The sequence below is a fragment of the Hoplias malabaricus genome, chromosome 3, assembly GCF_029633855.1.
Source record: "Hoplias malabaricus isolate fHopMal1 chromosome 3, fHopMal1.hap1, whole genome shotgun sequence".
Classification (NCBI taxonomy): Eukaryota; Metazoa; Chordata; class Actinopteri; order Characiformes; family Erythrinidae; genus Hoplias; species Hoplias malabaricus.
Genome location: NC_089802.1, coordinates 39977387 through 39994529, shown reverse-complemented (window position 1 = coordinate 39994529; position 17143 = coordinate 39977387). Strand labels below are relative to the sequence as shown.

Sequence of the window (17143 nt, the reverse complement as noted above, 5' to 3'; positions counted from 1 at the left end):
CTCAGAGCTGGGTTACTCACACAGGCTTGGTCAGATGGTGATGGTCATGGTGCAGTTGGACAGAGGAAGTGACATGTGGAACTCGTCTGTGTGTTAAAGTCATGGCTTAGGTTCCAGGGATATTTTATTTGGAACAATACCCTTCACTAACAGACTGTTTTTTTAACAGACATTGATTTTTATTTTAAAAGTGTGTGCACGTCTGTTAATGAAGGTGCAGGTCATATTTACACAGTTGTTGACTGCATTTCTCATGACTTCTGTGGGTTAATCAGGGCTTTATTGGCTTCGTCAGATTCATCAGTGTTGAGATGCAGTCTAATGAGCAAACGCTGGGTTTAAGAGCTGAGTAATCCACTCCAGTGACAGTCTACATGGTCCTAATGAGGCTGAGAGTGTTAACATGGCTGCAGTAGTGCACTCTATGGCCAGAAGTATTGGGACACCTATTCATTCTAGGTTTCTTCTGAAACGAAAGGCACTATTTGGGAGTTTCCTTCATCCAGGCTCCAGATATAGCCTCTACTCTTCTGGAAAGTCTTGATAATGCATGATGGACCATTGTGGGGAGGATATGATGGCATACAGCATCCAAGAGAGTTTTAGTGAGGATGGCTACTGATGCTGGATGAGCAGTCCTAGCTCTCCAGCTCTTCTCAAATTTATTGGATGTACCTCCATGACTCCAGAGGATGCTGAGCACTGTATACCCCTCTAGCTGACATTTTTTATTATTATTTTAAATCAGAACTTATTCTAGAACAGTCAGAAACATCCTACAAAAAATGGAAAAGAAGGGCTTGAAAAGACAGCTTTAAGCTGCAGGGTGATACACAGGGTGATACACACTCACACATTCACTCACACATTCACTCACACCTACTGACATTTTGAGTCTCCAATCCACCTACCAATGTGTGTTTTTGAACCATGGGAGGAAACCAGAGCACCCGGAGGAAACCCACGCAGACACAGGGAGAACACACCAAACAGTCACCTGGAGGAAACCCACACAGACACAGGGAGAACACACCAAACTCCTCACAGACAGTCACTCGGAGGAAACCCACGCAGACACAGGGAGAACACACCACACTCCTCACAGACAGTCACCCGCAGGAAACCCACGCAGCCACAGGGAGAACACACCACACTCCTCACAGACAGTCACCCGGAGGAAACCCACGCAGACACAGGGAGAACACACCACACTCCTCACAGACAGTCACCCGGAGGAAACCCACGCAGACACAGGGAGAACACACCACACTCCTCACAGACAGTCACCCGGAGGAAACCCACGCAGACACAGGGAGAACACACCACACTCCTCATAGACAGTCACCCGGAGCGGGACTCGTACCCACAACCTCAGAGACACCACCTGCTGCTCCACTGTGCTAATAATACCAATAATAATAAAATAGTTAATAACTATTATGATGGTGATGATGATGAATATGGGACACCCCCCCCCCCCCCACCACACACACACACACACACCTCAGAAATGTGAGATCGTTTCCGTTATTAAAATGATGATTTATTATATTGATAATGTAGTGAAATGAAACTTGAATGTGTTGAGTGTGAAACTTAGGACACACTGAGCTGTAAATGTCCAACAACCAGTATTTCATAACCTATATTTCATAACCTGGTCTGGACACCAGCTGGTCACACAGTCTGTAATGTACAAAGCTGCCAAACTATTTCCAGCTTCAACCTTTAGAGCCGCTGCACTTTAGATTTATTATTTATTTCAGTTTAATTATGTAATAATTATATAATGAATTACATTTACATCTGACTTTCCATTTCCATTTCCATCCACTTCACTGCTGAGTCTTTCCTCACACACTAAAGTGGTATATGTTCAAAAGTTTGGGCTCTCCTGCTCCTGGGATGAGTGTGTGTTGGTTTTCTGAGTGAGTGAGCACTCTCCTGCTCTGTTTATTTACTCTTTGTTTACTACTGTGGGGAAAATAAAGAGTAAAATCAACTACCGTCAGGTTTTATAAATTGATGTTTGGTGGTGAATGGTAAATAGCTGGATGGTGGTGAGGTGGTGAATGAGTGCTGGATGGATGAATGGGTGGTGTAGGTATGGATGGTGGTTAGGTGGTGAATGTGTGATGGATGGATGAATGGGTGGTGTGGGTATAGATGGTGGTTAAGTGGTGAATGATGAATGAATGGGTGGTGTAGGTATGGATGGTAGTTAGGTGGTGAATGAGTGATGGATAGATGAATGGGTTGTGTAAGTATGGATGGTGGTGGGTTGGTGAATGAATGATGAATGGGTGGTGTAGGTATGGATGGTGATGAGGTGGTGAATGAGCGATGAATGGGTAGTGTAGGTATGGATGGTAGTTAGGTCGTTAATGAGTGATGGATGGATGAATGGGTGGTGTATGTATGGATGGTGGTGAGGTGGTGAATGTGTGATGAATGGAGGAATGGGTGGTGTAGGTATGGATGGTGGTGAGGTGGTGAATGAGTGATGAATGGGTGGTGTAGGTATGGATGGTGGTGAGGTGGTGAATGAGTGATGATGGATGAATGGGTGGTGTCTGTATGGATGGTAGTTAGGTGGTGAATGAGTGATGAATGGATGAATGGGTGGTGTAGGTATGGGTGGTTGTGAGGTGGTGAATGAGTGATGAATGGGTGGTGTAGGTATGGATGGTGGTGAGGTGGTGAATGAGTGATGAATGGGTGGTGTAAGTATGGATGGTGGTGAGGTGGTGAATGAGTGATGTATGGGTGGTGTAGGTATGGATGGTGATGAGGTGGTGAATGAGTGATGAATGGGTGGTGTAGGTATGGGTGGTGGTTAGGTGGTGAATGAGTGATGGATGGATGAATGGGTGGTGTAGGTATGGATGGTGATGAGGTGGTGAATGAGTGATGAATGGGTGGTGTATGTATGGATGATGGTGAGGTGGTGAATGAGTGATGAATGGGTGGTGTAGGTATGGATGGTGGTGAGGTGGTGAATGAGTGATGGATGGATGGATGAACAGATTGTTTATGCAGTGTTTCTCTGATATCTGGAGCAGCTCTGGGTGAGGAGGCGTGGTCCTCCCTCTGCTCCGGGAGGTGGCTGTGATGTAGTGAGTGCCGTGGGAGGCTGAATGAATCATGGAGCTTTATGGAGTCGTACAGAGAGCTGGCGGCTCCCTCCTGCTCTGATAAGTTGTCTCTGACTTTAGAAATCTCTCACAGTGACGCTGCGTTAGTGGACTTCATTTAGATCACTGTACCACTGTCAGCTCTTCTGCAGAGCTCAGGGCTTCACAGAGGAGCAGCTTTACTTTAGTCAGCGTCTGTGACACTGCAGACGTCTGTGCTGTAGGAACTGTGTAATTACATATTTCCGACACATGATACAGTCCCTCATGATACAGTCTGTTGTTCCCATAAAAACTGTGTAGTTACACGTGTAACAAATGTCTTAAACTTAAAGGCCTTTTCACACAAAGTTCAAAACTCACGGACTGCAACACTGTCAGATTTTGAATTAGAACCTATTCTGTTTTCTGCATATTATGGATGTGTTAAAATCAGACCGACCAATCAGATCGCCATTCCCATGGTTACCCACCAAACAAATGAGCAGGAAGACGGGGGTAGACCAGCTCGTCTTGTTTCGTAGCAGCTTTTAGTGACTTTTAATGAGAGGAGCATTACACAGAAGAGAACCTCAAACTCCCCCAGTGACCTACAGAAACCCTGCTGAACCCCCGCGTTGTTCTGGAGACTGGGCGGATTCAGTGATTAAAGTACAATGATAAATATATGATCAGTCCTGATTAATGGATCCATTTCTTCCAGCATCTTCTCGTGATTTCAGAGCATTGAGACAAATCTATGTTAAAAATCTCATCCATTTTATTTCCTGTGAAAAGATCTATGTGAATAGGCCTTAAGAGTGTGACATTAACACATAAAGGATACACCATCCAAACCCAACCTGACAGCTCTGAGTGAACGATTACTCCAGGCTTTGTCAAGAGTGTGTGCCGTCAACTCCTGTGTTTGATGTCAGAGCGTGTTCCATCGTCTCGAGGTGACTTTGTGCAGCGGCAGCCGCAGCCAGAACTGACCTGGTTTTAACGTCACTAACAGGCCTCGTTGCATTATAATGAACAGAGGTGTCAGAATGCACCATGGAGGTCACTGCATCATCCAGCACTCGCCCAAAAACTCACAGACCCCATCATTAACGCTGCAGGTTACAGCTGGGACACGGTCAAGGCTGTGGGTGGTGGCTCAACTTTGAGAACCAAGTGGTCGCTGCAGAATAAGGACGAGAACTTTGTTGCTTTTGGTGCTGCTTTACTGGAAACTGAGGGGAAAACCTGCACGTTTTACATTTGTCTGTGGAAGGAGATATTAGGACAAACAAAATGGCAGAATGTAAACAAACAAAATAAAACAAAAACTTTCGGCAGCCATAAGTTTTACATTCAATGACTGTACAATAATACACTGTAAAAAAACGACTGTAATTACAGTAAAAAAATCAGGATTTTACTGTAATAAAAAATAATAATAATTCATTCATTCATTCATTCATTATCTGTAATCCTTATCCAGTTCAGGGTCGCGGTGGGTCCGGGGCCTACCCGGAATCGCTGGGCTCAAGGCCAGTACTTCAGAGGGCGACACACACTCACACATTCACACCTACGGACACTTTTGAGTCACCAATCTATCTACCAACTTGTGTTTTTTGTACCGTAGGAGGAAACCGGAGCACCCAGAGGAAACCCCCACTGACACAGGGAGAACACACCAAACTATGATGATTATAATAATAATAATAAGTTCAACTTATATAGTAAATTTCCCAAACCAAAGGATGCTTTACACAGAGGGGGACAAATAGTACAATTATAGTAAGATATTACTCCTGTTTTGTTTTATGGTTTTAGGGTTAAAGCTGAGACTGTTTCCATATTTTATTGTATAAATACAATATAATTTTTCCATGAAACTAACATGAAAATACTATGATGAATTCAATGATGCAGACAGAAACATAGCCATATCTGAAAATAAGTGAATGTTATACAGTCCATACATGTATTTACAATATTTCACCATCACAGAGACTGTGTCTTTTACTGTCACAGTTTTTCACCGTAAAATCTACGAACATTTTTTTAAAGTGCAGGACCATTGATTTTGGAATGTTGTGAAAGCCTTTAAAACCGAATGTTTAATGGGATTCTCTCTCTGTCTCTCTCTATCTCTGTCTCTCTCTCCCTCTCTCTCTCTCTGTTCTTTTCCTCTTTTATTTCAAGATAAAAAACATAAAATCCCTTGAAGCCAATTTGTTGATTGAACTGTCTTTTATAATTCCACATGTGTATAGCAGGAATGAAGGAGAGGTCTCTTTTCTTCCCTGTCTGTCCCTCTCTCTCTCTCTCTCTCTCTCTCTCTCCCTCTCTTTTTGAAAAGCTTCAGCTGTGTGCTAGCCTCAGGTGGGTCTATAGAGGATGGCTCTCAGAGCCCCTCGCTCAAACAATGCTGCCTTTGCTCTTTTTTGGGGACGAGGGCTAGCAGCCGGCGCGGGTTTTGTTTCGCGGCCCTGCGTCCGAGCGGTCGGACTCCTCCTCGGGTCAACACTGAAGAGCCACTGGATCGTCTAAATCAAGACGGCCATGTGTGTCCTCTCTTGGAACTACAAATCACAAACACTCTTTTTATCTCTGTCCAAAATATCCCCCAAAAAAGATACATCCCCCTGTATTATTATTATTTTTTTTTTTTGCCCGCAGTAAATTAATTCAGTACCTTAGATGTTGAATGCGTTTGTCCACTTTGTTCTCACAGGCTCTCAATTTTCTGACTTCTGTGAGGCTTTTATCTAACATCCTGTCCTCTGCTGCACATGAAAGTGCCACTCTAGGCCTTTGTTGCCGGTCTGTCATTGCCCAGATTGGACCCAATAGGCTCACGAACGCAAAGTGCACCAGTGCCAGTCTCGCATGGGGCAGTTGCTTTGAGAGACACACAACAGTATTTTCTGCACATAGATTTCATAAATTGGTTTATAGAATATACACGGCCTTAGGATGTGCCTATCTTACACAGTGATAGACACAGGAACTTAACACAGGAAGTCTAAGTCCTTTTAAATGGCATATCTTTGTTTTATAACAACTTTTGGTTTTATCACAACTTTTCAATTATAAAAGTATCACTTAAATTAAGACTAGCCTTTTAATGTTTTTTATAAAAGTGTTTAAGTTGTTATTAATTACTTCGTAAACACTAAGAATCATTTATAAAACATAAACAGGAACAGGTCAATAGCAGTGACCTGTTATTTGCTAAATAGTGAACCCACGTCCATGTCTCCACTGTTGAACCACTGAATGCTTACATTGCTTTGTTTTCCCCATCAGTCCCCATCAGTCGACCATCAATCATTAATGAAAGTCTGGGTGGGGCAGCAGGTAGTTTCTCAGTCACACAGCTCCGGGGACCTGGAGGTTGTGGGTTCGAGTCCCGCTCCGGGTGACTGTCTGTGAGGAGTGTGGTGTGTTTCCCTGTGTCTGTGAGTGAATGTGTGAGTGTATGTCACCCTGTGAAGGACTGGCGCCCTCTCCAGGGTGTATTCCTGCCTTGCGCCCAATGATTCCAGGTAGGCTCTGGACCCACCGCGACCCTGAACTGGATAAGGGCTACAGACAATGAATGAATGAATGAATGAAGTCTGGGTTCATTCTTTATCAACGCATTTTCAGAAAGTTCTCTGACACTTTTACTATTAGACAAATAACAGGTCACTGTTGTCCTATCTGTTTTACAAATTGATTATTAATGATTTTAAGCCGTTTACATTCTATTTAATTACCATATAATAAACAGTTGTTAACCTTCCACTTGTGTTAGCTTTCTGTTACCATCTCTTAAGTTAATGGGTCGGTTTTGACCCGTGTGTTAAATCAGCCATAAGACCCCCTCAAAACGAATTCATTATCAATCAATGTGTTTCTTCCCTCTTGTTGACCTTGTTATTCATTATTATCCATGAAAGGACTGGTTTTAATTGTTCATTGTTGCAGACTGTAAACTGGAGATGTACACTCTACAAAACACAAACTCTAAACTGACTGGGCCTTACATGTCTGGACATGTCTGTCTTTCCTTGTTTTGTGAAACAGACAAAGATAGAAGCCCCAAACTGAAGCTCGAGTGGTTGTAGGAGGAGCCAGCTGTAGGCTGTTAGTGTACAGTGTGTTTATGAGTCCAGATTTGGCACTTGTTATTGTTTTTTGATTTAAAATTATACCTGGGTTGAAACTGACCTTAACAACAGAAAAGCCATAATTTTAACAAGAGCATTTTATAATTTAGTATTTTTTATTTAATTATTTTGTTGAAATAGAAGTTCCTGACAAAGTCAAAATGTCTTGGATTTATTTAAAATGTATGGAGCACTCGTACGCATTTAAAACCTAAAACAGGTCGCTTAAGACCCTAACACAAGAGGAAGGTTAAGCAATTCATAAAGCGTCTTAAGGATAGTCATATTTTAAAATGTTACAGATATAAGATATGAACATAATCTACAGTATCTATGTGTCATGTTATAGGACAGTGATATTCCTGAGAGCAAGTCCCACTGAGGACAAAGTTGGAGGTCCACTAGTGTTTTACACAGTGTTTTCTGGGCGGACCACTGCTGATTAAACTGAATTTTAGACAAAATGCCACATTTCAGCACTTTTCTATTCACAGTCCAATTTACATTTTTCTCCTTTATTGGGTTCTTTTTGTTATTCTTTATAAATAAGTTTAGTAAATAACTTTAATCAGCACAGTGTCAACATTTTTATCATAATCATTTTATATCAGGATTGTACTCATTATTATATCTCTCATAGTGGTTGGTAATATTTGTATGAGTGTGTTTTCCAGAATAAAAGTCCCTGTGAATATTTAAAATCTGTTTGAGGAGATTATAAAGGAGTTCTATCCTGTACAGGACAGTAATCTGAGTGGTCCGATGATGGACCAGCAGTGGTCTACAGTCAGTGGTGTGACAGCCTTTTTATGACAGTGGACTGATATATCCTTGCTGTCTGGGTATGCCACAGTAAAGGTACGTTTATTGGTCACTAAAGGTGCAAACAGTGTAGTGTATCTTTAAAGGTCCAGCAGTGATGTTAAAGTTCAGTTGTGTTCATTAAATGAACTTAAAAATCTACAATTATAATATAATAATGTACAATTATGTTTCCTAATTAAAGATACAGTACATGTTCCTTTGAGGGTAAGACCACAGTGACATTTTTTTTTTTTTTCTGACAGCGTACCAGTGATTGGATATTATTACTTAAATGTTCTCTGGAAAATTAAGATAATTTAGCCTAATTTAGATAATTTTTCTATTCAGGTCAGAAGGCTGGTAAGTGACAGGAAAATTAACATTCGTGTTAGAGTTATTTAAAGTTCAACACCTGGTAGGAATTTCTGTATAGGAGTTAGACAATCACCAGACACCTATTTTGCGTTGAGATGACAAAATTGAGGTCTGTAAATCGTATTATGCTTTTCACTATATTTACCAGTGTGAGTGACTGACATGACTTTTTGTGTCAATTTCCCATTAGTGAAAGCATTATGTATCAAATATACTACGTGACTATATCACACACAGGAGTGAGCCCAGGGTGAGACAGCTTCACTTCCACCTGCCTCTCCAGTCTGAAGCCTACCTTTAAACACTGGGAAAATAAACCCTTCAGTGTGTGTGTGCTACATTCAACTGGTAGTTGTACTACTGGATAGTACTGGGTCAAACTAATTTTCTATTAGAATGCTCACATTTATCATGCAGTAGTTGGGACTCATTTGCCACCATCAGAGAGAATCGGAATCTCATTTCACTGGTGCAGGAGAGATGAAAGTGGACTGGAGAGAACTTAATATGGCACTTGAATAAAGTCTGCTACAATAGAAAAGACTGCAGAGGCATTAAAGCTACAGTCAGCAGCTTCTAGCTGTGAGGGCCAGAGCAGTCAGAACCCAAATTCAAAAACAATGAGTCGAGCAGCAGTAAAAATAGCCTGGAAACCATCAGCAGAAAGACTTCAACCTCTCACTGTGTCGTCTCTCATCCGTCTGAAGCTCAGCTTTTGAAGCTGTTAGAGATACAGCTGCCTGTTAGTGGTGCGATTTGACACAAAAGAGAAAGCAAAACATGTTTTTCAGGGCTAAAGCAAGACTTCCACACAACATCTTAAGTATAGATTCCACTTAAGAGCTTTAAAGGTGCTGTAAGTAATTTTATATCATTATAATTAGTACAAAGAAACTGTGTGAGACTTTGACAAAGATGAATATTATAATTTTTTTTTTTTTTTATTATTGTAGCAATGGCATAAACAGAAATACATTCTGTGTTTGTGAAAAGCTGGCGCTCGAGAATGAGGAGGCTGTCTTTGTTGTTGTAGTTCATTTGCTTGGCCACTAGAGGTCAACTTGATGTGATGTAGGTGAGCTTCAATCACAGACAGACATTCCAGTGACATTGTCTAATGCAGCTCTAAGAGATGACTCCATTTATGTGAAATGTATAGAGGGTTTTTTTTTTGCTTGTTTGTTTGTTTTTTACCTTATACCTTTATCTTATACCTTTGGTCCTGTGATCACACATATATCACACACCTGAACGCTACACCTATGTGAGCATGTTATAGATCCCATTCCAAACTCATGGGCCTTAATATGGAGCTGGCCCTGGTTTGTTTTCACAGAAAGGCTTTCTTCAAGATTTTTGAGTGTAGTCCTTCAGTCAGAACGATCATTAATAAGGTCAGATGCAGGAAGTGACTTGGCTCACAAGGTCATTGTTATGATGACTCCAGGACATTGGAGTTTCTTCTTTAATACATTAATCAGGTATACACCTTGCTTTGTGCACAGGGGCACAGTCATACTGGAGCAAGGAGGTGTTTTCCACAAACTGCCATCAACAAAGCGGATGCATACAGTGGTCTACAAAGTCTGTATTTGCTAAAACATTAATGTAGTCCTTCACAGGAACCTAAGGAATTTAGCCAAAACCCTGAGGAACAGTCCCAGACCATTAATTGCTCTCCACCACTGTGTACTCTGCATTCCAGCAGCATTTCAGAAAACATGTTTCCATCGCCACAGAGTCTGATGGTGGGAATGGACCTTGCAGTTCAAAATCAAGTTCGCAAATGGGTACTGAACCAGTTCCATGATGGTTGAAATATCCAGGCACATCCCGTGCTGTCTTGTAAGTGCTGGTGGCGTTGCTAGGTTACGTGTAGATGTGGCAGAGTAATACTTGAAGAGCTTCAGTCAGAGGAACATTATCATGCAACATTGGCATTCATAGAATGTCTCAGCCAATCACGTTGCAGGGTTGGAACGGTTTGTGGTATAATAAAGATTAATGTCAATATGTCTGCACTGATCTCTACATTAAAACCCCATTCCACCTCCAGTGTTTGTCTATGGAGATCACATTGCTGTGTGTTTGCTAGAGGTGTCCACACACTTCTGGCACACACACACTTATATATGGCACAGATTTATGTCTAAGTCTATAGAAAGGCACAGATTGGACCTGTTTAAAGCTCAGACCATTACTTCAGGGGTGGACGGTCCATTACGGGAGAAAGATCCTGTATTAATCTGTGGGGAAAGAGCAAAGAATTGCTTTTCTTAATAAGTCTGCAGCGTCTCAAATGGCTGTTAAATCACATCGGCTCCCAGGGTTAAAGGGAGATTTATGCTTTACGAAATAATTAAGGTAAGGCCACTTAATAGACTTGTCCCGTGGCCAGTGTGACATATATTAGCTGACCTTACAGCACTTTTCATAAATCAATGACCTCTGTAATTTGGTATTTAAATCTGGCCCCGAAGCAGAACCAATCAGGGGAGAGATGATGGCTGTGGTGAGGGACATTTAGCACTGATTTCGCCCTCAAAGAGCCCCTTCATCCCTGCTCCACTGCTCCAGGTGATATTACCGAGCTGGGTGCACTTTAATGAGAAATGCTTCACCTGATGGGAGCTGTGAATGCTGCTGTGAGACTTTCTCCGGACGGGTCCAGGGCTAGACTTTCTAGGTGATCGTCTGGGTCGAGCTTGGACACTGGCTTGGACCTTCCCAACTTTTCAGCTCAAACTGTGTGAACATCCTCCACTGACCATACAGGTGCACCTTGTAGTTCTACAGTTAAAGACGGAATAAATGAAAGTGTTGCTCTGCATACTGTCTTAGTCCTATTCCCATTTCACCAGGTTCTTCTTTAATGGAACCCCACAGAACAGTGATAGTGATGGTGTGTTAGTGTCTCTGACTTTACATCTACAAGGTGGACCAACGAGGGTGGGGTGTCTCACAGAGTGGATAGAGAGTGGACACAGGGTTTAAACGCTCCAGCAGCACTGCTGTGTCTGATCCACTCTACACCAGCACAACACACACTAACACAGCACCACCACGTCAGTGTCACTGCAGCGCTGAGAATGATCCACCACCACATCACACCTGCTCTGTGGGGGTCCTGAGCACTGAGGAACAGGGGAAAGTGGGGTAACAAAGTATGCAGAGCAACAGGAGGACTACAGTGAATGAAAGTTGATAAGATGCGTAAGAGAAAGCAATCAGTAATGAAACAACAGTGTTAGTCCTGCCACACACACACACACACACACACACACACAGTCAGTGTTCTGCTCTACAGTCCAACACAGCTGCTCTTCTTCATCAAAACTGAAAACCAACAGCTTCACACGTGAGGCGTTTGTCGGGGGGCTGCAAATAGACCACCATTAAAACTATTAAAGAGCTTTTCATCTCCAGCTTTAGACACAGGCGCATCAAAACACACTGATACACACTCTCTCCATCTCTCTCTCTCTCTCTCTCTCTCTCTCTCTCTCTCTCTCTCTCTCTCTCTCTCTCTCTCTCTCTCTCTCTCTCTCTCTCTGTCTCCACAGGTCTGTAGTGTGTTGGTTGTATTCTGTAGCGGTGGCTGATTGTGCCTAATCACTGCTCGCTGCAGTGTAAAGAACTAAGAGCTTTGAGAATGTAGCCCCTGCCCCTGCCTTTTGCCTGAATGGATAAAAACACTGTGGCACAGCCTCGCTGTACGAGGCACTTTGTAACAAACAAAAGACAAAAGAGAACGACTTGTTGACTAAAGAACAATTGTAGAATTTATTGTATACCACGAGTTTCAGGTTTTCAGGTCTTCAGTTTTAAAAAAAAAAAACAAAACAAAAAACAAATGACACCATCACTGTTTCATTTCACAGAACAGAGAGAATCAACCAAAAAGACGCTTCCACACAAATGGAGTGGCTCACCTCCACCTAACACCCCTTAAAAATAAAAGGCACAAAAAATCACAAATTCAAACAACCTTAAAAATAAATAAATAGATAATAAATAGTAAATAAAGCTAGAAATGTGCCTTTCCTAAAGGAAACTTGAAATGGTTGCGCCGTTTGGATCGTACTTCCACCCTAATTTGAACACTGGGTGTTGGTATATCTATGTTATGGGGTGAATTTTGTGTCAAAAGCTTTACAAAAGCAAAAAAAGATCTGCAAGCAAACGTCCTAGAATCAAGAGCAAAAAGTAAAGTGAATGCAAAACAGAAAATAATATATCAAAAGTACATTTATACTTGGTTACCATTGTATTCTGCAGTTATTTGATACTGAGTTTTGTTTGTATTCTGTCAGTCTTTGCTTTCGTTGTTTTAGTTTTTTTTGATTTTTCTGGTCAGGTTTTTTGCTTCTGGATTCTCTCTTTGCTTCTGCTTTGTTTTATTTTGCTTCTGAGTTCTGAGACAAATTTCACGTGTGGGAGGGTCTTAGAGGAAAGCTTTCACCTTGAATCTCCATTGGTCAGTGATAGCTGCTCTGAAACCACCTCTGGGACCTAGCCACGCCCACCCCACCAGCTTTCATGTTTTTTTAATAATAATATTCTGGACAAACTTGCTGCTGTATATTTTGTGTTAATGCATGTGTAGATTTGACAGGAAACTGTGTAACCCTTTATCTTTGCAGTAACTAGCACAACCATCAATATTTAGCACACGTCGCTAACATGAACTTTTAAAACGTCTTCAGCTGAATGAAGAGACAACACTGATGTAGAGAAGGAATATGAACATCTGTAATGTCACTGCTTAGCAATTAATTATGTTTGTAACAGACTTTTTTTAGACTTCACAAGGAGAGATTTGGATAAAGTCAAACCAACACATTCACACACAGAGTAACACACTGAATAATGTTATTGGGTTTATTCTAATGTTGGGCCTTATTTCTTCTCACTCACTCACTCACTCACTCACTCACCCACTTGCCCACCCACCCACTCACTCAATCACTCACTCACTCACTCACTCACTCACTCACTCACTCACTACCTCACCCACGCACCCACCCACCCATTCACTCACTCACTCACTCACTCACTCACTCACTCACTCACCCACTTACCCACCCACCCACTCACTCTCTCACTCATACACTCACTCACTCACTCACTCACTACATCACCCACCCACTCACTCACTCACTCACTCACCCACTACCTCACCCACTCACTCACTCACTCAACCACTCACTCACTCACTCACTCACTCACTCACCCACCCCCTCACCCACCCACTCACTCACTCACCCACTCCCTCACCCACCCACTCACTCACTCACCCACTCCCTCACCCACCCACTCACTCACTCACTCACCCACTCGTCCACCCACCCACTCACTCACTCACTCACCCACTCCCTCACCCACCGACTCACTCACTCACTCCCCCACTCACTCACTCACTCACTCACTCACCCACTCCCTCACCCACCCACTCACTCACTCACTCACCCACTCCCTCCCTCACTCACTCACTCACTCACTCACTCACTCACCCACTCCCTCACCCACCCACTCACTCACTCACACACTCACTCACTCACTCACTCACCCACTCCCTCACCCACCGACTCACTCACTCACTCCCCCACTCACTCACTCACCCACTCCCTCACCCACCCACTCACTCACTCACTCACCCACTCCCTCCCTCACTCACTCACTCACTCACTCACCCACTCCCTCACCCACCCACTCACTCACTCACACACTCACTCACTCACTCCCTCACCCACCCACTCACTCACTCACTCACTCACCCACTCCCTCACTCACTCACTCACTCACTCACCCACTCCCTCCCTCACTCACTCACTCACTCACTCACCCACTCCCTCACCCACCCACTCACTCACTCACACACTCACTCACTCACTCACTCACACACTCACTCACTCACACACTCACTCACTCACTCACTCACTCACAACTGTGGAGAGTTAGAGCCCCCTGTTAAAGTGGACATGTGGCCGTTATGTGGTGCCTGTATTTCTCTGAAACCCTGTGGTCAGAACAGAACAGCGATTTCTTTGTGATCTCCTCAGATGCTCATTGTTTGTGTGGAGGGTGGTATCAAGTGGGACCCAGAAAAGAAGCCCCTAAATCGTTGTGTGTCTGTGGGCTGCGGCTCAGGGACTGAGTGCCATTGCTTTAAAGGGTGTGTTTTGTTTTGTGGCGGTGCTTGTTTTTCTCCCTGTGATAGATTTGGGTCATACTCTTTAATTCTCGTCTCTGAGTCTCGTCTCTCCAACGCTTTGAATACAAAGCCGAGCTTTTGTTGCATCAGCAGAACGCTGTTTGTGTTTGTGGAATGGCGTTCCTGGGGCAGTGTCTCTTCTTCCTTGCCCTGGAGAGGGCTTTGAGTAGTGCATCGTGTGATTTTAGTGAAAGCAGCAGCTTGTGGCTGTGTGTGATGTTAAAGGAGTGTTAGAACTGTAATTCACACACGATTAAGAGCAGAATCATGAGGTCCGAAAATTAGTAAAACCCCTGAACATTGGGTAAATGAGGTCGTTCCCTTTAGTGCTGGGATTTTTCCGACCAATGTCCACTTTTGGTGCTTTTCCACCGCATGGAACCTACACGTCTCGACATCTCGAAAGTTATAGCAGCTTTCACATTTATTTTTATTGGACTCACAACGGCAGCCCATAACTTAACCTCGAGGTGTTTTGAAGAGGTTTAAATGCTCCTTGGGCCGAGCGCCAATGAAGATTTCCAGTGAAAGCCGAACATGCAACTAGTAAAACTGACCTGTGAGAACTGGGGCGCTGAGTCGTGTTTAGTTCAAAAAACAAAAACAACACATGAATATGATGAGTGAACAGCGCTGGACTTTACCGTCGCAGTTGTTGTGGTTTTCAAATTCAGCATTTCCTGTTAGAGAGTTTTGTGTCGTCGCTGGCCAGTGGAAAAGCAACAAGCTTTAAGCGAGTCGAGTCGTATCGTGTAGAGCCGGACTAGGGAGAATCTGATGCATTTCATCACTTAACATGGCCAAGAATATCCTACTACTGCAGAAAAAGGACCAATCACAAGGCTGTTATTTCATGTGTCCACTACACGGAATAGGAATGAGGCCTAATGGTTAGGGGACAAGGCTTGGTACCAGAAGGGTGCCGGTTCAATGCATTAGTGTGTGTGTGTGTGTGTATGTGTGTTCACTGCCACCAATGGGTTAAATGCGGAAGACACATTTCGTTGTACATTGTACAATGACAGATTATTGCTCATTATTATACCTATTATTATTATGGAATTGTGAATACGGAGATGTACAGAGAGCCAATCAGAACACAGCTGGCAGAATCCTGACAGTGAGGCCATGTTAGTGCACTAAACGTAACAAACTCTCTGTCAGTTTGTGGGCAGAGCATCTGTGGCTGAGACTACGTAACCCCCAATTGCTGAGGTGTGTAGAGGTGACTGCCCACTGCCTGGGATTGGTGTTTGTTCACTCCCCCAGTTAAGTGTGTATGTGTGTGTGTGTGTTCCATGGCACAGACGGGTTACATGCAGGGTCAGTATAAAAGTATCAGTTGCTGGATAAACCAGAGGCTCTGATAAAGCCAACTGTTTTCTGGTGCGTAGACCTCTAGAAAGTTTTAAATTCAAGGAAAAAAAGTCCACACTCTCAAAAACTGAGGGAGTCTGTCCACTTTGTCCGGGATCCTGAGACTCGGGGCTTAGCTGTGGGAGCTGGGAATGTTCCTAATAAACACACACCATGGGGGTGATCAGTCAGACTAAGGGCTGTTTACTGTGTTCAGCTCTGTTTATATACAACCCCAACCTCTCTCTGTCTCTCCGTCTCTCTTTCTCTCTCTTTCTCTCGCTCTCACTCCCCCTCTCTCTCTCTCTCTCTCTCTCTCTCTCTCGCTCTCACTCCCTCACTCTCTCTCTCTCTCTCTCTCTCTCTCTCTCTCTCTCTCTCTCTCTCTCTCTCTCTATCTTTCTCTCTCTCTCTATCTATCTATCTCTATCTCTCTCTCTCTCAGAGGTCTGAGTGAATGAGTCATGGTCGTCTCTCTCTCTCTTTCTTTCAGACTTGGAGAACTTCAAGACTCATCGGAGAAGTGCGGTGTCTGTGAGGGAGGGGCAAGGGGTGGTGCTTCTGTGTGGCCCACCCCCTCACTCAGGAGGTGAGTACCTTCATTGTAACTCATTCAGGGGGTTAGAACCTTCATTGTAACTCACTCAGGAGGTCAGCACCTTCATTGTAACTCACTCAGGAGGTCAGCACCTTCATTGTAACTCACTCAGGAGGTCAGCACCTTCATTGTAACTCATTCAGGAGGTCAGTACCTTCATTGTAACTCAATCAGGAGGTCAGCACCTTCATTGTAACTCACTCAGGAGGTCAGCACCTTCATTGTAACTCATTCAGGAGGTCAGCACCTTCATTGTAACTCATTCAGGAGGTCAGCACCTTCATTGTAACTCACTCAGGAGGTCAGCACCTTCATTGTAACTCACTCAGGAGGTCAGCACCTTCATTGTAACTCATTCAGGAGGTCAGTACCTTCATTGTAACTCATTCAGGAGGTCAGTACCTTCATTGTAACTCACTCAGGAGGTCAGCACCTTCATTGTAACTCACTCAGGAGGTCAGCACCTTCATTGTAACTCATTCAGGAGGTCAGCACCTTCATTGTAACTCACTCAGGAGGTCAGCACCTTCAT

At 43.4% G+C, this 17143-nt stretch overlaps 1 protein-coding gene across 1 annotated transcript in view; it reads left to right on the top strand.

The window, feature by feature from the left end:
• Positions 1–17143, top strand: part of cntn4 (contactin 4) — a 239177-nt gene that overhangs the window by 90115 nt on the left and 131919 nt on the right. Inside the window, exon 5 of the mRNA XM_066663326.1 lies at positions 16507–16602. Within this exon, the coding sequence (XP_066519423.1) occupies positions 16507–16602 (96 nt within the window). The remainder of the gene's footprint in view (positions 1–16506; positions 16603–17143) is intronic.